The following is a 19,663-nucleotide window of genomic DNA, read 5'->3' on the forward strand; positions in this document are numbered from 1 at the left end:
AGGAAAAAGCAAACTCGTTTAATTTTATTACTCTTACCATACCCAGTTCAGTAGAGCATTTAAACCCTGCTTAAGTGTGTTCCCACTCAGCAAAACACTTAAGTGTGTGCTTGATTGTAAGCTTGTATTTAAGATGTATTGAAGGCCGTGGGACTGCAGCATGTGCTTAAAGTTAAGAGCTTTGCTGAATAGGGTCCCAGTTCCAGAACGCACCCTGGTTCAGGAAGGGTACGTGAGATCCCCTTTAATCAATGGGAATTAAGGATCAGCTTAAAGCTCGTGCGGTGCTACTCTGCCCTGATTCATGGCCTATATATGGATTGCTGAATTGGAACCTGAGTCAGTGGTTTCATCCTGGCCACATTTTCTCTTCTGAGCTCAGCAAGGTAATTATATTTAAATTCAGAAGAATAAATAACAAATAGCTGAAAGTCCCAAATGTTGCAGATGCCTACTCGTCACTTATCTGGGGACCTTTCTGCGTGTGATACTGTTATTTGTTTATTCACCTAGCTATCAGTGCTCAAAACAGATGATTTTAAAAAATGTGATTCATAAAGCCACTTTCATTAATTCTGCTTGTAGTGACAAACTGATTGTAGGAAATATGTGATATTTTTTCTCCTTAATTAGTTGATTAATTATAACAGGCCAGATTCAGCTATCTTGTTGTCATGCAGCACTGTTGATTTTTAATGGGACTACTCAGAGTAAGAGACTGCTCTATATGAGCAAGGTGGTCACTGTGCCCCCTGTGCATTGTCTTTCATAAGCCCCTGGCAGATACTTGAATATGGACACCTACTAGATCTCTTCTTTGTTTGTTGTGCTTTGTATTTGAAGCCTATGGCCTCGTACTGCAAACATCCATAACTCTCATAAAATCTCAGTCTCACATAGCTCAGTGGAATTGTTCATGGCCCCAAATCAGTGAAGGATGTAAGCTCATGTCTAAATCTCATTGAAATCGGTGAGTCTTACGCACTTGCCTAACGTAAAGCATGTGCTGAAGTGCTTTGTTGAAGAAGAGTTGACTGACGTATTGGGACCCATGCTAGCAAAATTATGCTCATGAGAAAATAATTGGAAGCTCAAAATCTACATTTTTTTCTTTCAAGTCTGCAGTCAATGAAGCACATAGGCAGCTAATGTTTCTGGGCAAAATTGTCTGTAGAAATAGGTCAGGTGTTGCATCTCTTAAGGCACGTTTCATTGTTGTGTTCAATGAAGCTTTCAGTGCCTCAAAAGCTATTAAGGAAAAGCTTTGAAGAATGGATGTTCAGAAATAAAGTCCTGATTCAGCTGATCAGTTATGTGTTAAAGTTAAGTATGCGCTCCAGTCCCACAGAATATGTCTTAAGCATGTGCTTAAAGTGTTTTGCTGAATCGAAGCTAAAGTCTGTAGTCTTAGCTATAGCGAAGATAAACATAATGGCCATAGCGAAGATAAACATAGTGGCCATTAAGTTCTTGGTCATTGACATACACAGTCTATTTGTGATGTGCTCTGTACAGGTGTATACTTGCTATATATTAAAAAAGTCAACAATTGGAAAGGAAGGGCTTGTGATTAAGACATTGGACTGGAACTCCGGAGACTTGAGTTCTGTTCACAGATCTGCACAGACGTCTGCAGCCTTAGGTGAGTTGTTTACTTTCTCTGGCTCCGTTCCTCATCTGTAAAATAGAAAAGGATTATTACTTCCATCTCAGAAGGGAGTCGTGAGGATAAATCCATACATATTGGGTAGGCACATGAATACTACTATAACTGGGGTTCTATAGGTGCCTAGATAGACTCAATTAACAATGGGTCCGGAATAGAATAATCATTTCTTATTCAAAGTACAGGGAAAATGTAGTGTCTCCAATACCATTGTGTGGTGATATGTTGGCATATATGCTGGTGCTTTACTAATGAACTGCTTGTCTCCAGTTGGACTGGAAGCAGAAGAGCCGCCTTTCTCATGGCAATTTGGTGCCTGCTCCAGCTGGATCCAGGAAGCACAAAGGAAAGCAAAGGCAACTGAAAGGCAACCTCCAAAAGTGTTTCTAGGATGAGAAAAGGTGTCCAGGTCACTTGTTCTACCCTGATGGGTTTGTCCATCCCCTCAGAGTGAAAGGGCTGAGGGAAATAAAAAATACTGAAGAACATGGAAATGGCGAAGTGATATAGGTGGGGCCCAGCTAAATCTTATTTCCTTAAGGAATGATTTCTCTTTTTTGTTAGGCTGATTTAAAGGCTCCTTATTTGCCTGCATGGTACTCTTGGAAGAAAATGGCTATCTTGCACCATCACAGTGTAGCAAGTGAAACTGAAAACTGAAAGTGGATCTGCAAAAAAGCACCAAAACGACTACCACAAATAAGATGGATGATGAAGCTTCCTTGTTCATTACTGTCTGAAAGTATCTGGTTTTTTTAGCGAACAAAGAAGTATTAGAGGGAGAAAAAAGTTTTCATTTAGCTTTATCTCTTCTGGCTGTACAGACGCCCCCCGACTTATGCAGTCGTTCCGTTCCAGAAAGCTTTGTGTAACTCGAATTTTGCATAAGTCAGAAATGCAAAAATTTCCTCAACTCGAAAATCCTATTTCTGGCTTATGGAACTTTCCATAAATGCAAATTTGCATAAGTCGGGTCTTGTGTAACCCAGGGAGCATCTGTACTGGAAATGAATCATGACATAAAAAAGAAACCATTTTATTTCCTTTTCTGGAGCACATGGTGAACACTTATTCTGAAAGTTAAAAATGTCCTTCTGAACTAAAACTGATCACACTCAAACACAGATGATATACAGTAAAGGACCGTAGAACATCCCCAGCACTTATCTGAAAAGTTATGAACAGGGAAAGGAGAAAATGGTATTTCTTCACCTAAGTCAAAATTCACCCTGGTTCCAGCAAAACGCCTGCAGTACTTCCGAGCTGCATAGGCTTTTTGCTGGCATTAAGCTTTCTTATCACAGTTCATCCCTGCAGAAAAGGAAGAATTGTAAATTCAGTTTACTCCCTGGGTTGGCTTTTGGTGATGTTGAGTCCATGAGGAATAGGAATGCAGTTGCAAGGTTCCACTCCTGAGATTCTGCCAAAATAGATACGGACCATTTAGGTCGCCAAATAGAAAGCTTTCTTCCCTATAAACAAAACCCCTCTATCTCTAATGATTTTTAACTCTCCTCTTCCCTCCCTGTACTGTAGCGTGTACTGGTGTGGCAGAGCAGTGACATGTTATGTGCTAATTAATAAATTAATAAAATTAAGGATTTTTTTTTAAATCAGGTGTTGGCTCTTGGTTTGGGTTCTGCAACCTCTGCCTGGACACATCAGCTTTTGCAGGTTGTTTGGATCCAGGGTTTCGCTTTGTCAGCAGCAAATTGTTGAAGTATATTGATGTGAATTTAAATTAGGAAGACCCTCAGATTGCCATGGAAAAATCCACTGAAAAATCCACTGAAAAATCCACTGATCGGTCATGAACTCGTAAGCATGGGAAGGTTGTTCGTGAGGCATGAGTGTAGGGCGCCCTTTCTATTCTGTTTCAAGCCTGCCCTTCCTATGATCCTCCAGAAGTCTGGGGAAAAGAAAGGAACCCTATACCTCTAAGGAAGTGATAGGCAAATCTTAGCATGTCCTGGTCTGGGCCTGGCAGCCGCTTGAAGCCTGGATACTCTTGTGACTGGCATTCAGAGGTGGAAATCTCATGGGAACATGCTCTCCTGTAAGGCTTCCATCGCCTGCTTGTTTCTGGGATGGTGAAAATTACGGTGTGGATGTTTTGTTTGTTTTTCTTGGGAGATTCCTGGAACTTCCTGTTCTAGGTTGGACTGGAATTAGAAGAGTTGCCTTTTCAATGGCATTTCGGAGCTTCGACTTCTAACTGCAAATGGATCCAGGCGGCACAAGGGAATGCAAAAGCAACTGAAAGGAAACTTCTGAAAATGTTTCTAGGATACGCAGAGGTGTCTGAGTTAGTTGTATCCTGACAGTTCTGCCCATCTCACTTGATCACTCAGTTCCTCTTGAAGAGCTGTTTTGCTGTGTTCATTGTATTCTGGAGCCCACATACGCACTGGCTTTGTTTTTTTGCTGGGATTTGAATAAATTGGGACAGATGAGATTACATGAGGCCTCATATCATAAAAGTTGTGCTCCTTGTTAAGACTTCAAGGTTAGAAAAACAATAGCGTTGAAATATCACTGTTATAAACAACCATAGATAATTCAGGCCATAAAAATGTTTCTTTGAGCCATGTAAATAGGGTAATAGAGTATAGATCTATTAAATGTTGGAGTTATTTTACACTCGAGCAATATAAAGGGAGAAAATAGGTCTGTAGATTAATCTGAATAGGAGCCAGCAAAGACATTTACTCTGAATGGCTAATAAGTAGATTGTTGTTGTTAGTGTTTGAAGCTACCTGAAATGGTGCAATAGCTCAACTGTTTCACATGATGAATGGGATGGGAAGCATCTTTTTTTTTTTTTTTGAGCTGATGAAGAGAGCCGGGGCGTTTTAGGAAAGGTTGATGCAATTAGGCTGAATACGCCTTGATGGTGGGATTGTGTCCAAGAATGCACCGAGTCACATCTGATGACTTCAAAACTACTCATTAATTTCAAATGAACAGGAACGAGCAGGAGAGGCAGCAAATTGTGATTGTTGTGACTCCCACTATCTTTTGAAATCGTCCAGCAGAGTGATGCTTATTGTAGGGATGAATTGGGGTGAGAACCAAGTGGAGCCGGTTGAGAACAACGGAGCACAAAAAGGAATGGGAGGAGAGAAGACAGTGAAGGGATTGGGGTCTCTGAAATAGAATGAGTGTGTCTCTGGTCCTGGGGTGAACTCTGGCAAATGCTGTGCTTAGCTGGCAGTGAGGAGAGACAGTGGCAGGTGCTCAGCTGTCTTCTGGCTCCCTCCAAATCTGAAACTCTGTTGCAGGCACAATAGGGCCTGGATCTTGGCTGAGCCGTTTAGGTGCTATTGGAATAATAATAATAATAATTAATAATACATTAAATTTTCACCCCCATATCCCATAGCTAAAAAGGCTACAACTTGACACTGGGTTAAAACCAAGATAGATAAACCAAACTGCCATCAATTTATCATACAGAGAAACAGAATTTTAGTTCAAACAAAAGCCAGGAGCTTTAATTCAGCTGTATCAATCTGGTCTATGGTGGCATTCATTTCCATACAGTCACTGGAAAATATTATGTTGATGGTTAGGAACACGGTTCTTATGGGGAGAAGAATCCATGCTGCCAATTTGCAGTGGAATTGGTGAATGGGCAGGACAAAGCTTCAGTAATACTATTCTATGTGACATCTGGGTAAATAACTCAGTTCTGTTAACCTCACGGGCAATCAAAGTGACTGGCGGTTAGGTAGAGCCAAATATAAGTAGTGGGCCCTATCAGTCATGCACGGAAGTCAAAGGAGGCATTTGCTTGTGTTGCTGTTGGAATGAACCAGGTGGGCGATGCCGCTCAAAGGCCTCTATTGTCACCTTACAGTACAGCCCTAGTCAGAAGCAGCATGTAGCTGCCTTGGCTCAGGAGCAGGGCAGTAAGCTGATTGCAACAGTGAGAGTCACATGGTCCTTGACTTTCCCCTTGCTCCTGAAGGAAATAGCCTATACTAGCCCTTGTCTTGGGGCAGATTTACTTCCTTCTCTGCCCCAGCGTAGCCTCACGGATGTGGCAGACAAAGGATCCAGCCACTTGACATGCCTGCCTGCCCCCAACCCGTATGGGCCGAAGGAGGAGAAGCAGCACTGTGGAGCCTGTTCTCCTTCTGGCACATGGTGAGAGGGTGCATCCATCTGCCCAGCAAAGGCATGTGGCAAGGGCTCATGACTGAACCTGACGTGAACAATGAGCTAGCGCCGTCTTATCTCCTATGTGCCAAAGGCCTCTGAGCATCGTCTGCCCAGTAACGCGACGTTAGTTAATGTAGACAAATGAAGCAGAATTTTTAAATGAGACCCCATATTTCAAAGATGATCTCAAGATATGATGCAGGTTGGGGTTGTCCGATTTCTTAACAGTTCGTTAAATAAAGAGCAGCTAGTGTTAGAAAGTGACTTTTAAAAATGATAGATTCTTATTTATAGTGAAGTTCCAGTCATTAATTTTAAAGGGAGAAAGCACAAAAGCAGGAGTCGGTACATTAAAAAATGTGACATTAGTAATTTAATTAAATTGGGTCTTTGAGTATCATTGCAGAAAATGAAACATTAGTTCTACACTGATTCTCAACCCATTTGGCATATTTAACAACATCTCCCCCCACCTATGAATTTCCTTTTAATATGGCTAGTAACTGCATGTGTGTCTCTCAGAGTTGTGGATGAATGCCTATTAGTGGACTCTACAGAGGCACTTTTAATGTAAAGTGCTTAATTCTAAGCACTTTCCAAAGGCTTAGCCATAAGCATTATCTTCTCTCTTTTCTGCCCTATCTGCGTATAGGTAGTATATACCAGTATAGGTAGGCATCACCATGGTATCTAAGAGGCTTTCTAGGGGAAACTGAGGCACAGGGAGGGGAAGCCATTGTTATTCGAAGTAGTATTTGTATTACAATAGCTCCAATTGAGATCAGGGTCCCATTTGCTAGATGCTGTACAGACGTCTAGTCAGAGATGGTCCCATTCCCAAAGAGCTTATAATTTAAGTAGACGAGATGGAAAAAAGGGTGGGAGGGGAAACTGAGGCAGCGCTGAGGTTTTCTAAACAGTCCAAAAAAGATTTAGATGCATCTTCCGTTACAATGAATGGAACCCTTGGCAACTCAGGTTCTGTTTAACCTGGGAACTGGAGCGCTAGGGAACCACGAGGTCGGTCAGTCATTTTGTCTGTCCAGCAGCCTCAATAAAAGAATCCCCCCATTACATCCAAGTCTTGCCTCATCTTCAATGGACAGTGTCTATTTATAGATGGAGGCATAGAACTCCTTGCTGCAGTGTCTTGCCCTTTTTTAGATGCAAGGAGGTCTAAAGTGATTTGATACAGGTTCTACCAGCTGGGTCTGGCTTTCTGTGCATGGCACAGCAGAAAATTGAATCACTGGTTTAAAATGTTTCCTTGTGGCAGGGCGGTAGCATGGTGCCATTACACCAATTACAGTGACTAAATAGATCGTTATGAATGTTCACTTCATTTCACCTGGCTGTACACAGCTCTAGCTTTGTTTTCCTCTGCTACCTCCTCTGTATACTTACCATCTCATTTTGCTGTTGTTCTTGCTTTTCTCCTTAGCAGGTTCTCAGACTAAAGTTCCCTGTGCTCTCAGGAATTCAGCCTTTTTGTGCATGCCCTTGACAAAATTCCTGTACGTGCAGTAAACACTAAATCGGCTTTGAAACAGAAACTCTTCTCCATTATATTTTCTGCAATGTTGCATTGCTGAGGAAGGGGGTAGTCTGTAAGGGCCGGATTCAAAGCCGAGTAGGCCAGTGATAGTCTTTTCATTGTCTTTATTGGGCTGTGCATCAGGCCCTAAAAACCTGAATAGACTTCATCTTTTTGGAGTGTTTTATGGGGGCCTGTAGCGTTTGCTACTAATTCTCTAGGGCTGCTAAACAGAAGCATTGGTGAAAAATTGTAGGATTTATTACAGTTTCTGCAGCTGCTGCTGCCTACTTGACATTAAAATTGGATATTGTGGGCCAGATCTTTAGCTGATGTAAATCAGTGTAACTCTGTTGCCTTCTTTGGAGATATGCTAATTTTATACTAGTTGAGGCTCTAGCCATATATGTGAAACCTAAAGTGCTGATCTTTGGGCCTTTTTGCCTTAACAGTAATTGCTAATTCCAGACTTTGCCATTTTATATACCATTACACAAAGACTTACAAAATTTCACCTGTATTGCAGAAGACTTTGTGCCCTGCCTGATGAATTCCATTGAATAACATTGAGTTCCTGAGTAAAACATAATTTGTTGAGATTTTCATATCGTAAATACCTAAAATGGATAGAGAAAATATCTTGATTCTGTGACGGGATCCCTGGGGTGCAGCCTGGGACTGTGGGACCGCTGTGCCCCCTGAACTCTCTCCAGCCTCGGCTGTCTCTCATAATGCCTTGCTAGTGACCAGCAGCAAACCCCTCCAGGTGCAGTGATCACTCAGTGCAACTGCATGTGAAGACCCAACACCCAGCTAGATTGCATGAATGCTCCCAGAGCCACTCATGAATCACATAGGGAAAGGCAGCAGCCAAATCTCCCCTCAGCTCCCAGCACTGTAACTCAGAAATATACCATCTTGCACTGCTCAAGATGAGCAATGCCGATTTATTAATTGGTTCACCACTTCATCAGTGGAAAGTGGATATACACCAGTCTTTGCAAAACCTGAGCAGATTTGCCACACACTTCATACAAACTCACTGGTAAAGATAAACAGTAAAAGAAGTTTATTAGCTACAAAAGATAGATCTTAAGTGATATTAAGTGATAGCAAAAAGTCAGTTACCAAAATAAAATAAAATAAAATATAAGCGTGCAGAGTAGGTGGGTGAAGGAGAAAGGCCCAGCATGTGGCCACTGGGACTGAGGCTATAAAACAGACAATGTGCTTGGAAAGCACAAATCCAAGCATGTCTGGGTGCATTGTTGAGTCTCCAGGCAAGGTTGAGCAATTCCCCTGGTGTGGCCTCATGCAGGTGAGTCACTGCGTTGTCCCTTGCTGGACAATGGTTGTTAATGGGTTGATTGACATCCCGCCCTGGGTGTTGATTACTTTCCTTGCTGTTGCCTCTGGGGAGCTAATATCTGGCTGATTCTCCAAGTTACAGCATGTTTTAGTGACAGCCATACAACACAATTCTCATAACTTCATATGCATTAATTATCTATCGATAAATAAATGACTTTTAGCAGATCATAACCTTTCCTCTGATACCTTACAGGGCATGCTTTATATGTAAGATCACAATCATATATAAATGAGGAATATGAGGCGGGGGGGGGTTACAGGGCACTCTCACAAGGTACAGAAGGTCACAGATTCCTTATAGAAGTTGGGGGTCTGCTCTCCTATGCAGAGCTTGGCACAGTTCAAGTGAGTTACTGGGAGAGGTTACCCTTTTGTGAAGCATTATCACTAGGGAAGGTAACATACCAAACCTGATGGGCCATGAACTGATCAATGTGGTAAATCCTAATGTCAGTGAGTTTGCTTTTTGCATTTTAAGTGATATGTTTGCTTTGGTATTGGAATGGTGCCAAACTGACATTTCATTTATTTAATGATATCATTGGGTTCTGTATCTGATGTGATATAATAATACATGGGGCAAAAAAAGAAGGAGGGTGTCTTAACTGGATTGAGGCTATGGAATTTGCCGTCTCTCGCTAACCGGGAACAATGTTCTCTCTGGCAGTTTTACCGAGTCATACATGTGGAAACCCGGGAAGACTCCAGAATGGGATCCAGCAAGGGACGACGTTCAGCATTGGAGACAAAGTGAGATATAGCTGCAACCCGGGCTTCTTTTTGGAGGGACATGCCTTGCTCACTTGCCATGCCAGTTCGGAAAACAGTGCCTCCTGGGATTTTCCACTGCCCTCCTGCAGAGGTAAAGTGCTTCCTTATGTGAATCTTTAGATCATTAAACACAAACTAATGATCATGAGAAAACTATAGCTAGAAAGATCCTCCAGCTGTAGATGGACTGAGAGATGTTGCAGAATCAGCAGTTCCATGGGACTAGCATCATTGCATTTGGTGGGACATTGGCTTCAAAACAAAACCTGGTGAAACTCAAACAAGATACACTTGAGAGCCAGGCTTCATTTTAATAGAATCCCTAAAGCTCCAGAGATGTGCAGGAACAATAATACTTTCAATTTATATAGTGCTTTACAGTGCTTTAAATGTGTGCAACCATTTCATTAACTGATTCTCACAATCCCTGGCCATTGCCATTATCATCCCCAGATGGGGAAACTGAGACAGTGAAGTTAAATGGCTTGCCCAAGGCCACAGAGAGAGGCTTTGTGGTAGAGCCACAATTAGAACCTGGCATCTGTTGATCTCCCAACCTCATGCTCATTCTTCCAGTGCAGCTTTTCACATGGCCCCAGCTTTGTCCTGCATGTATGTCACTGGGTTCACTCTGTACTTAGGAGGTGAAATTCACCCCAAGGGCGAGGGCTTGCATATGACTTTATGCGCCCTTATGCCCTGGAACAATAAAGCAGACTTGCAAGGGATAGAGATCTCCGGTTGCCTCTCAAATGAGGGGTGCCTTGGTGTTCAGAGGTGTGTTTCTGCAACTGATTGACTGTAAGATGTTGAAATAGTCTTCTCGGGGGAAATAGCGGAGGATCCATAGCCAACATTGTTTCAGACTGGGCTGAAGAATAAGTCATGGGGAACAATCCTGCCCTGGAATGGGGCACAAGCAAGGCAGTGTAATAGTTATCTTCCATCTCCACATTCTCTGACTCTGGTTGATAGGCTCTGTCATGGCATCCTCTCTTCTTCGTGTTCCCCATATTGTGTTTTCTGATCATTTTCTCTTTCCTACTGTGCATTTTGACTGAAACAAGAGCTTCAACAGGGTCATTTAAAAAGTCCCAGTACCCTTTGCTCTGCGGGGTAGGTGAGCTACTGAGACAGCAGGCTGAGAGTTTTGTTGGAAACAGACAATAGAACAGCTAGTTTGTTGTGTTAAAGGAGGCTTTGAGTCTAGGGACTTCAGCTCCAGCGTGGTGACTTTTTGCTTTTTCCATGTATTTTAATAAGCAGAATGAATTGTGGCCAGTTTTAATAGGCCAGCTTTATTAACGTGGCAAATAAGCAAGGCCAGGCTGACTTAGAAAGCTTGCCACTGAATCTAATTCTCCACTTGCACTTGCACTTTGGGCCTGCTGTCTGCATCTTGTGCCGTCATTCACGCCTATAACACCTACCATTCGGATTGGGTAGGGTTTGACACCCACTTTGCATTGGTTACAAGCTGCGCACCGTAGAAAGCAGCAGAGAAATAGGCATGAAGTCTCTGGCCTGAAGGAAGCTTTATACAGGAGGTAAAAGTTGATTTAAAGCACTGCTGATGTAAAGGGCTGCAGCCTCCGGGAGCTAGTGGAATTTTAGTTTCTTATGATTATGGAGAACTGCTTCTTGATCATCCTTTGTGGATTCAGGGAGCTTCAGGGGGCTGGATTGTCAGTAAATATACAAGCGTCTGTGGTGTTTTACCAAAATAGTTGCTGGTTCCCAACTTCATTTCTGTTCAATTCCTTGTGTACTTCAGCAGACATCTAGTATTGATCCTTTTATTGACCCTTTGCTTGTGTAATCAATTAGCAAGCCTGAGCCGGAGCGTACATTTTGAATTTTAAATGCAAAAATATTGTTTGCCTGATGATATATGTTCCTAACACTTCCCTCGATGAGTCATGCAGTCATGGTTCCTGCTGCTTATTGTGTGTGTTACTCTATTGCTTATCTATTGTTCTTGTGCGTTACCCAGGGTCCCAATACAGGAGTGGTTGATGCATAGGTTGGTGCTGGAGAGGAATGTTTTACCTCCTTCATTTTTCATCTCCAGGTTAGCCTCCTCAGTCTTGACTTTCTAGTTTCGTGCTAAATTGGTGCTTCCATCATAAACCTTTATTCTTCAGTGTGTTTACAACTTGGCTGGAGAGGGAAGGGAAAAGAAAAAGCACCCTCAAGGCTGAAACATGGCATAAAATGTCAGATCGCTCTCATATTAAAGGAGTTGCCATGCAAGAATAGACCAATGCTCCATCTAATCTGACATCTTATCTCTGACAAGGGCCAGTGGTTGAGAGAGAGGTTAAACATTGCCCCACTATTTAAAGGTGTTTGTGCAATGCCATTCCATAAGGGAGGCAATGCCTCCTGACCCCAGCACGTGCTGATGCCTTGGAGCATAAGGATTAATAACCCTTGTAATTTTTATTTGATTTTACTGCAGATGGTCTTTTTACCTGTGTGCAATCCTCTTGTTCAGGAAGCTATTAAGGTTACTAATTACCACCCATAAAATTACCATCACCTTCTTGATATTTCATATACTTATAATTGAAAAATGTCAAAATATGCCGTGATGGTCACATTGCTTTGTGGCAAGTATTAATTTGTTTCAAATCAGTTTATTTGCTCAAGCGGTATCATGTGGTGATGAGTCCAAAGGTTACCCATTCTGTGCAGCATATTGTCAGATGTTTGCTGATCATTTTAGTAGGCTTAAAAACTTGGGTTGAATTCTGCACCATTTGATGTTAATGGTAAATGCTCACTGAATGTAGTGGCAGCAAACATCAGACTCCCTGGGGTCTAGTCCCATATTTACAGTTGATACAAAAATGTAGAAAGCAGAAAAAACGGACAAGAAATTGACAAAATAGAGAACTCAGAACCTGCCCAGCCATATGAACTGATTTCACCATATCAGGTTTTTCAGTGATCAGATCTAAAATTGATGTCTGACTGTTAGACTGGCACTACAGATTGTAATGACTGCAAGGGTCAAAAGATTTGCATAGAGGCGAAAGGGTTTTAGTGTCTTATTCTGCTGGGAAAATAATGTGTCTTCAGAGCTACTGCCTGAATAGAAATATATATTTCTTTGATTGAAATTAGACCTTCTCAATGTCTGCACATCATGTATTCAGCCTGTGGATTTCCTTGCCTTAGGAAATCAGTCAAATACTGTATCTGGATTCTTTTTTGAAATGGCTGGATAACCTTGTGACCAATATTTTTAACTGTGTGAGCTAAAATAAGTCAGTCACATGTTTCAGGGCATAAACTGATTGCTGCATGGGTCAGGAAGGAATTTGTTCACAGAGTAGAACATTGCACAATTGTCGGGTTATATTTAGGTTTAAAAAGATAGCGTATAATTTCTGATGCATCTGGTAGGGGCCACAGATGGGTATTTGAGATGTGTTATGTGACCTGATGCTGCATATTTTACTGTACTATAGCAGTGTGTATATTCCTGTAACTATTAAGGAACTGATGTATTTCAAAAGGAACCAGTGTCACCTAGATTGTGAGTGGTTCCAAAGATTTTGTTACTATCTGCCAGATGAATAACACACATTTGTTTAAAAAGAATAAAGACCGTGATTGCAACTAACAAGTCAACATTTGCAAATAGAAGCCACTTTGTTGTTGTTGTTGTTCGTAGTTATTTTGTATTACAATTACAGCAAAAAGCTGAAGTTATCTGAAATATTGCTGTGTGGTATCTGCTGACAAATGTGGATTATTTTTTTGGCCTTGTCTACACTAGCAGGGGGTGGTGGTGTCGATGTAAGATATTCAACTTCAGCTACGGAAATACTTGATTCCCAATAAATCGATCGCTACCCGCCGATATGGCGGGTAGTCTGGATGTAGCCTTTAATAGCAACCGTTGTACCTATTCATTTGATTCTAACTATGAATCAATATGATGGGCAGAAGAAAAGAAGCCATTTATCTCTGCTGAGAATCTCAACTGCCCTAGAGCTCCAAGGGCATGCTTTGTTTTTTGAGCTGTTATTTATTATTATGATTGTGGAATAGTGTAAGAGACTCCGTAACACATCAGTACTAATGCTACGGCTAGCCAATGCCTTTTGCTTAAGTGCTGGAGGCCTGTTCTTGCAACACAAAGCCCCATCTTCAAACCCTGCAAATGGCTCTTGGAGTATAGATGGTGACGTTAGAAATAGGCTGACTTCCTTTGTCTTTCATCAGTTTTTACATAAGCATAACTCTATATAGACGCCAAAAGAGTTACTCCAGATGTTCACTGATGGGGGCGGGGGGGCAAAATCAGACCCCAAATCAGACTTGTCTCAGTCAGTATCACCCTCTGCTACCTTACCTCTTATCCTGTGTTTTGTTGTAAGTAGGATGCTATAAGTGAAAGGCAGGAACAGCAGCTCACGCTGAGAATTCTAATGCTTTGCTTAGCTGGTGCTACGACCCTTTCCACGTTTTATGTAAACATTAGCATTTTGTTCAGTGGTTAAATCAAATTGAGCATAAACCGTGTAACAACACCTGCAGCTGCGTTAGGAGGCGGAATAGTCTTAAGTAACACGTTTTGTTCTGGAAAATAAGGTCACATCCCTGCACAGCCGGCACTGGAAGCATGTTCCCTGAAGTCTGTGAGTTGGGTTCTGTTTTATTGACCTGATTCATTCTTTTGTCTTTCTCTGCCACATTTTTTCTTTCAAGTAGATTCGCAGTGCTCTGCATCTGCTTTCCCCAACATCCAGGCTATGCTATAACATCTCAAGAAGTGGGCTTTTTTACCCATAAAAGCTTATGCCCAAATAAATCTATTAGTCTTTAAGGTGCCACCGGACTCCTCATTGTTTTACTGTAACATCATGTTGAGGTAGAAGATAAATAAAAATGTATGTCGGCAGCTGTAGGTACTTATTGCGGAAGGCATCACCAGGGCTGTTGGAGGGAGGAGTATTTTGCATCATATCTGATGATATATTAGTCTTACGTAAATGAGTGGTGTCTGGGTTTTTTGTTTTTGTTTTTAATCCTCCATCTAAGGAACACTTACTCTCTCTGATGCCTCGCAGCAGTGTGGCACTAGTATTTTAACAAGAGTATCCCACAGAACTAAATTCCTTTCCCTACATCCTAAGGGATAAATGTGCTGGGGAGAATCTTTTTGTTCTTATTCCATTTAGCCAGTGCTTCCTTGCAACAAAAGGGAGCAAACAATTCTCCTTGGGGGACAAACCTTTATTAAGTGCATTTTCTGGAAATATTTCTAGCTTGTTCCCTTCTATAATAGACACATTAGAGATGGGTCAGGCTGCTGAAATCAGGATTAAATGTCATGTCATAGAATCATAGAATATTAGGGTTGGAAGGGACCTCAGGAGGTATCTAGTCCAATCCCCTGCTCAAAGCAGGACCAGCACCAACTGAATCATCCGAGCCAGGGCTTTGTCAAGCCAAGCCTTAAAAACCTCTAAGGATTGAGGTTTAGATACAAGAGCACTGTAATCATGGGAACTGCTGCTTTGAGAGCAAACTGGTCTAATGTTGCTGTCTCTATAATGTAAACAGGTGGGCCTATGCTTAAGAGAAAATATTGTTGTCCTAAAAAGCATGAAAAGGGCCTGAGGGGAGAGCAGAAGTTAGAAAGAGGGGATAAACCACCACCTAACCAATGTTGTCTCATTTCATTGTTCCTCCCTCATTGATGTTGGTCCACCTGTTGTTGCTGATCTTATATTTAGATTGCGTGTCTCTTTGGCGCAGGGGCTTTTTGTCATGTGTCTGTACAGCGCCTAGCGCAATGGGATTCTGATCCGTTACTGGGGCTACTCGGTGCTATTGCCATACAAATCATGACTGTACGCTCCATTTTCTCTCTGGGTGCTAGTATGGCCTTCGTCACCATCTGAGCACCTCACAAGTATGTCTGAGTCCTTCCTCCTAATGTCCCCGTGAGGGAGCAAAATGATAATGTTTCCGATTTTAAAGCCTGGGAACTGACGGACAGAGAGGTTAAGTGACTTGCTTAGCCTCTCACAGGAGGCCTGTACCACAACTGGGAATTGATCCCTTCTCATCTGACTCAGGGCTGTAACAGATCATCCTTCTCCCTTCACAAGTCCTTGTTTTAACAGTCTAAAGTGTTCCTGTTTTAGTAGCAGAAATAAGCAGGCATCTTCGGAAATGAATTATCCTGGCAGTATCTTGTTAAGCGGCTGTTTAAACCAGAAACGTTCTTAGTAAACATGTCATTATTTTGGCTTATTGTAGCACCATAACTTGGAGCAAGAAGTCCCATAACTTGAGATGATCAAAACTAGGCTGGAAAAACTGCATGGTAGGGAATTAATCCTGTATTAACCTGGAACTGATGGAGTAAAGGGAACTATCCTGCCCTGCCCAAGGTGGTGGATGTAGATGATCAAACATAGATCTCTTTTATCTTTACCTTCTGAGATGAGCCTGTTAATTGAGTTGCCAAATTCCAAAACTCTTATTTAGATAGGTCTGTATTTCTGCACATCTCAGGAGTAAGCTGGCACTGCTGTGCACCTGAGTTGTTTAGTGAAGCACATTTACTGTACCATGAATAGGTAGAAAAAAGTCGTGGTTGATGTATGTGAGATACTTGGTCTGAATTCACACCAGAAGAGCAATATTTCTTAAAGTGGCCTAGATCCCAGCGATCCATTGTCCATGTGAGTGTCCTGACTTGCATAAAAACCTCTGTTGAATTTAGTGGGGCTGCACCTCTGAGTAAGCATTACTTCCACAAGTCAGGCTTGCAGGAGTGGACTCAAGGTGCAGGAAGAAGGGGTTGTTGAGGTATTTTTGCAGAGATGACTGGGAGTAGTTAGCACAGCAGAGGTTTTGAAAGCATGGTTATATTGAGACTGATTCTTGGAATCCACTGGAACCCATGCAGGGTCTCACTGAACAATTAATTACAACCCATACTTGATGGGGACCACATCCTGAAAGAAAGTGTTCCTGATCTCCCTCTTCTGGCCTTAAACAACACGCCCTCCCCTCCCCCCCGAACCTTGCCATGCTCAGCATCAGAAGCAAGCTCCCCACAGGCCAGGACCCACCAACTTAAAGTGGGACCAGAGCCTGCCAAAACTGACATATCTCAACTGCTACAATGCACAAGACAGCTTTCCAGACCCATGGATCCTACTCATACCTATCATATGTGCTGTACCTCATCCAGTGCACTAAATGCCCCAATAAAAACTACAGGAAAAGCTTTGTTATCTGGCATGTTGGGGGAATGGAGGGTGCCAATTAGGGCTTGGCTACACTTGAGAGTTACAGCTGAGCGTTTCAGGATGCCAGATTTGGATGGCGCTCACCTCAGGCAGCTCTCCAGAAGTGGGGACATGTTCCTGCTGCTCCGAGGCAGCTTCCTCTGCCCACAGGTGCTGCCCCTACAGCTTCCATTGGCTGCGGCTCACAGCCAGTGGGAGCTGCAGAACCAGTGCTAGGACCGGGGTGGGGGCAGCGCATGGCGCTCCTGTGGCCTTTCCTCCATCTAGGAGCAGCAGGGACATGGTGCTGCTTCCAGGGAGCCATGCAGAGCCAGGTGGGGAGCCTGCTGGCCCTGCACCAACAGAACTTTTAATGGCCCGGTCAATGGTGCTAATCGGAGCCACCAGGGTACATTTTGGACCAGGCATTCCAGTCGAAAACTGGGAACCTAGCAACCCTATTAAAGGTTTCTATTGAGAGAGGTCAGAAATGCTGGTTTCTAGAGCTTTCCATTTGGTAAAGTGTCAGATAACACAGCTTTGACTGTATGTAGGTGAAACCAGATAATCACTGAGTGCTTGAATGAACTCGCACAGAAACACGATAAAAGACGAAAGCAACGTTTCACCTTGGGTGAACACTTCTCACAAAATGATCACTCCACATCTGACCTCAGTCTTTGCCCTCAAAGGAAACCTGCATTACACTTTCAAAAGACAAGCCTGGGAGCTTAAATTCAGAACTTCGTTGGACACTAAAAATCCTGGTCTTAATAAAGATACTGGGTTTATGGTTTCTTACAACAATCTGGAACCCACAAACCTCCCTTTTTCTGTACTATGACTGGAGGCGTATCAGCAGGCCAATTCATTTTGAATGGCCCCTGAGATAGGGTTGCTAGGTGTCCGGCTTTTGACTAGAACACTCAGTCAAAAAGGGACCCTGGTGGCTCTGCTCAGCACCTCTGATCGGGCCATTAAAAATCCAGTTGGTGCGGGGTTGGCAGGCTCCCTACCTGGCTCTGCACAGCTCCCTGGAAGCAACGATATATCCCTTGGTTCCTAGGTGGAGGGATGGCCAGGAGGCCTCTGCACGCTACCCCCACCCTGAGCGCCAGCTCCGCAGCTCCCATGGGATGGGAACTGCAGCCAATGGAGCTGCAGGGGTGGCACCTGTGGGTGGAGGCAGCGTTCATAGCCACCTGGCCAGCCCTATGCCTAGGAGCTGAGGGATATGTCACCACTTCCGGGGAGCCCCCTACAGTAAGTGCTGCCTGGAGCCTGCACCCTGAACCCCCTTCTGCACCCCAACCCCCTGCCCTGAGCTCTCTCCCGCACTCTGAACCCCTTGGCCCCAGCTGGGAACCTCTTCCTGCACCCCAAACCCTCATCCTTGCCCCCACTTCAGAGCCCACAGCCCCAGCCGGAGCTCTCACTCCCCCGCACCCCAACCCCCTTCCCAGCCCAGAGCCCCTTCCCACACTCTGAACCCTTGACCCCATCCTGGAGCCCCCTCCTGTACCCCAAACCCCTCATCTCTGGCTGTATCCCAGAGCCTGAACCCCCTCCCAAACCCCAATCCCTGCCTGGGTGGGGGAGAGCGAACAACAGAGGCAAGGGGAATGGAGTTAGCGGGGGCAGGGCCTCAGGGAAGGAGTGGCACAAGGGCGTTCAGTTTTGTGCAATTATAAAGTTGGCAACCCTAACCTTAGAATATGTGTTAACTACTTATTCTAAAGATCCTGTTCGATCTGTTAGTTAACACCCTGAGCATCTCTCCCAGACTGGAAGAAGAGCTCTGTGTAGCTTGAAAGTTTGTCTTTCTCACCAACAGAAGTCGGTCCAACAAAAGATATTGCCTCACCTACCTTGTCTCTCTGGGTCCAATAGTGTCCCTTAGCAAGCAGCGAAGAATAATACCCTCCATTACAGGAAACACAGGGTGAAACGCCAGAGCTCGCATTATGCAGATCAGATTAGAATAAAAGGTCTTTGGGATGGGGGACTGTTTTTTTTTCTGTGTTTGTACAGCCCCTAGCACAGTGGGATTCTGGCGCATCATGAGTGCTCCAAGGCAATTCTGCAATACTATTACCAATAATGATAAATGGTCCCTTTTGGCCTTGAATGGTGGGATTTTCAAGGGAGCCTAAGGGTCAGATCTCATTGAAATTCACTAGGAGATGGGTGCTTCACTCCTTCAGAATTTCCCTGGGATTTTCAAAGAAGCCTATAAGCTTCAGAGGAAGCGTGAACATGAAGAAAACCTAAAACTAAATTAGTCATAACAGACTTAATTTTAAATCTTTAAAACCAGGTCAGGTTGGGTTCAGATCTAATTCTGGGTGCAAACTTGGGTCAATTAACTTTATGCCAAGTGGGATTTTCCATTTATAGCTCCAGTAGACTATTCTGAAATGTGTTTCAGTAGATTCTGTTTGCTAAAATGCATGCATGCCTTCGGAGAGAGAAGTCTTGCTCAGCTTGTTTGACGAGTGTAAATAAAATTGATAGGTTTATGACTTTAGTAGGCAGCTAAGTAAAAAATCAGCAAGCCAGCTGAAGAAACCGAGAACATTTGTGATGCTGCTTTTTAAGGATATCCAATATGCAGTAGCTCATTAAAAGTGTCCTGCCTTATTATAACTCAAACAGCTGCTTATAGTGCGCTGGCCCAAAACATTTTCAAGAGCTGTTCAAGACCATTTTAATGTTTAACAATAATATCAAGCTCATCAAACTGTAGAGCAAGTTGGGCAAACTACATATCTATCTAGATCTGTATACAATGAGTGATGGAAGTCGTGAATGTGACTTAAAAGATTTTTAATTAAAGTTTTTTTAAAAAATAGGGGGCTAGGTTTTTAGAGGGAGCTACACCAATTTCCACCAGCT

The 19,663-nt window shown here is 43.1% G+C and overlaps 1 protein-coding gene across 2 annotated transcripts in view; it reads left to right on the forward strand.

Moving 5' to 3' along the window:
- The window catches only part of CSMD2 (CUB and Sushi multiple domains 2), a 562,181-nt gene that overhangs the window by 146,798 nt on the left and 395,720 nt on the right, over window positions 1-19,663 (forward strand). For both annotated transcript variants that reach the window (XM_032802693.2, XM_032802696.2), the window contains exon 4: window positions 9,403-9,597. In XM_032802693.2, coding sequence (XP_032658584.1) covers window positions 9,403-9,597 — 195 coding nt within the window. The remainder of the gene's footprint in view (window positions 1-9,402; window positions 9,598-19,663) is intronic.

Source organism: Chelonoidis abingdonii, chromosome 25 (genome assembly GCF_003597395.2).
Source record: "Chelonoidis abingdonii isolate Lonesome George chromosome 25, CheloAbing_2.0, whole genome shotgun sequence".
In the NCBI taxonomy this organism is placed as follows: Eukaryota; Metazoa; Chordata; order Testudines; family Testudinidae; genus Chelonoidis; species Chelonoidis abingdonii.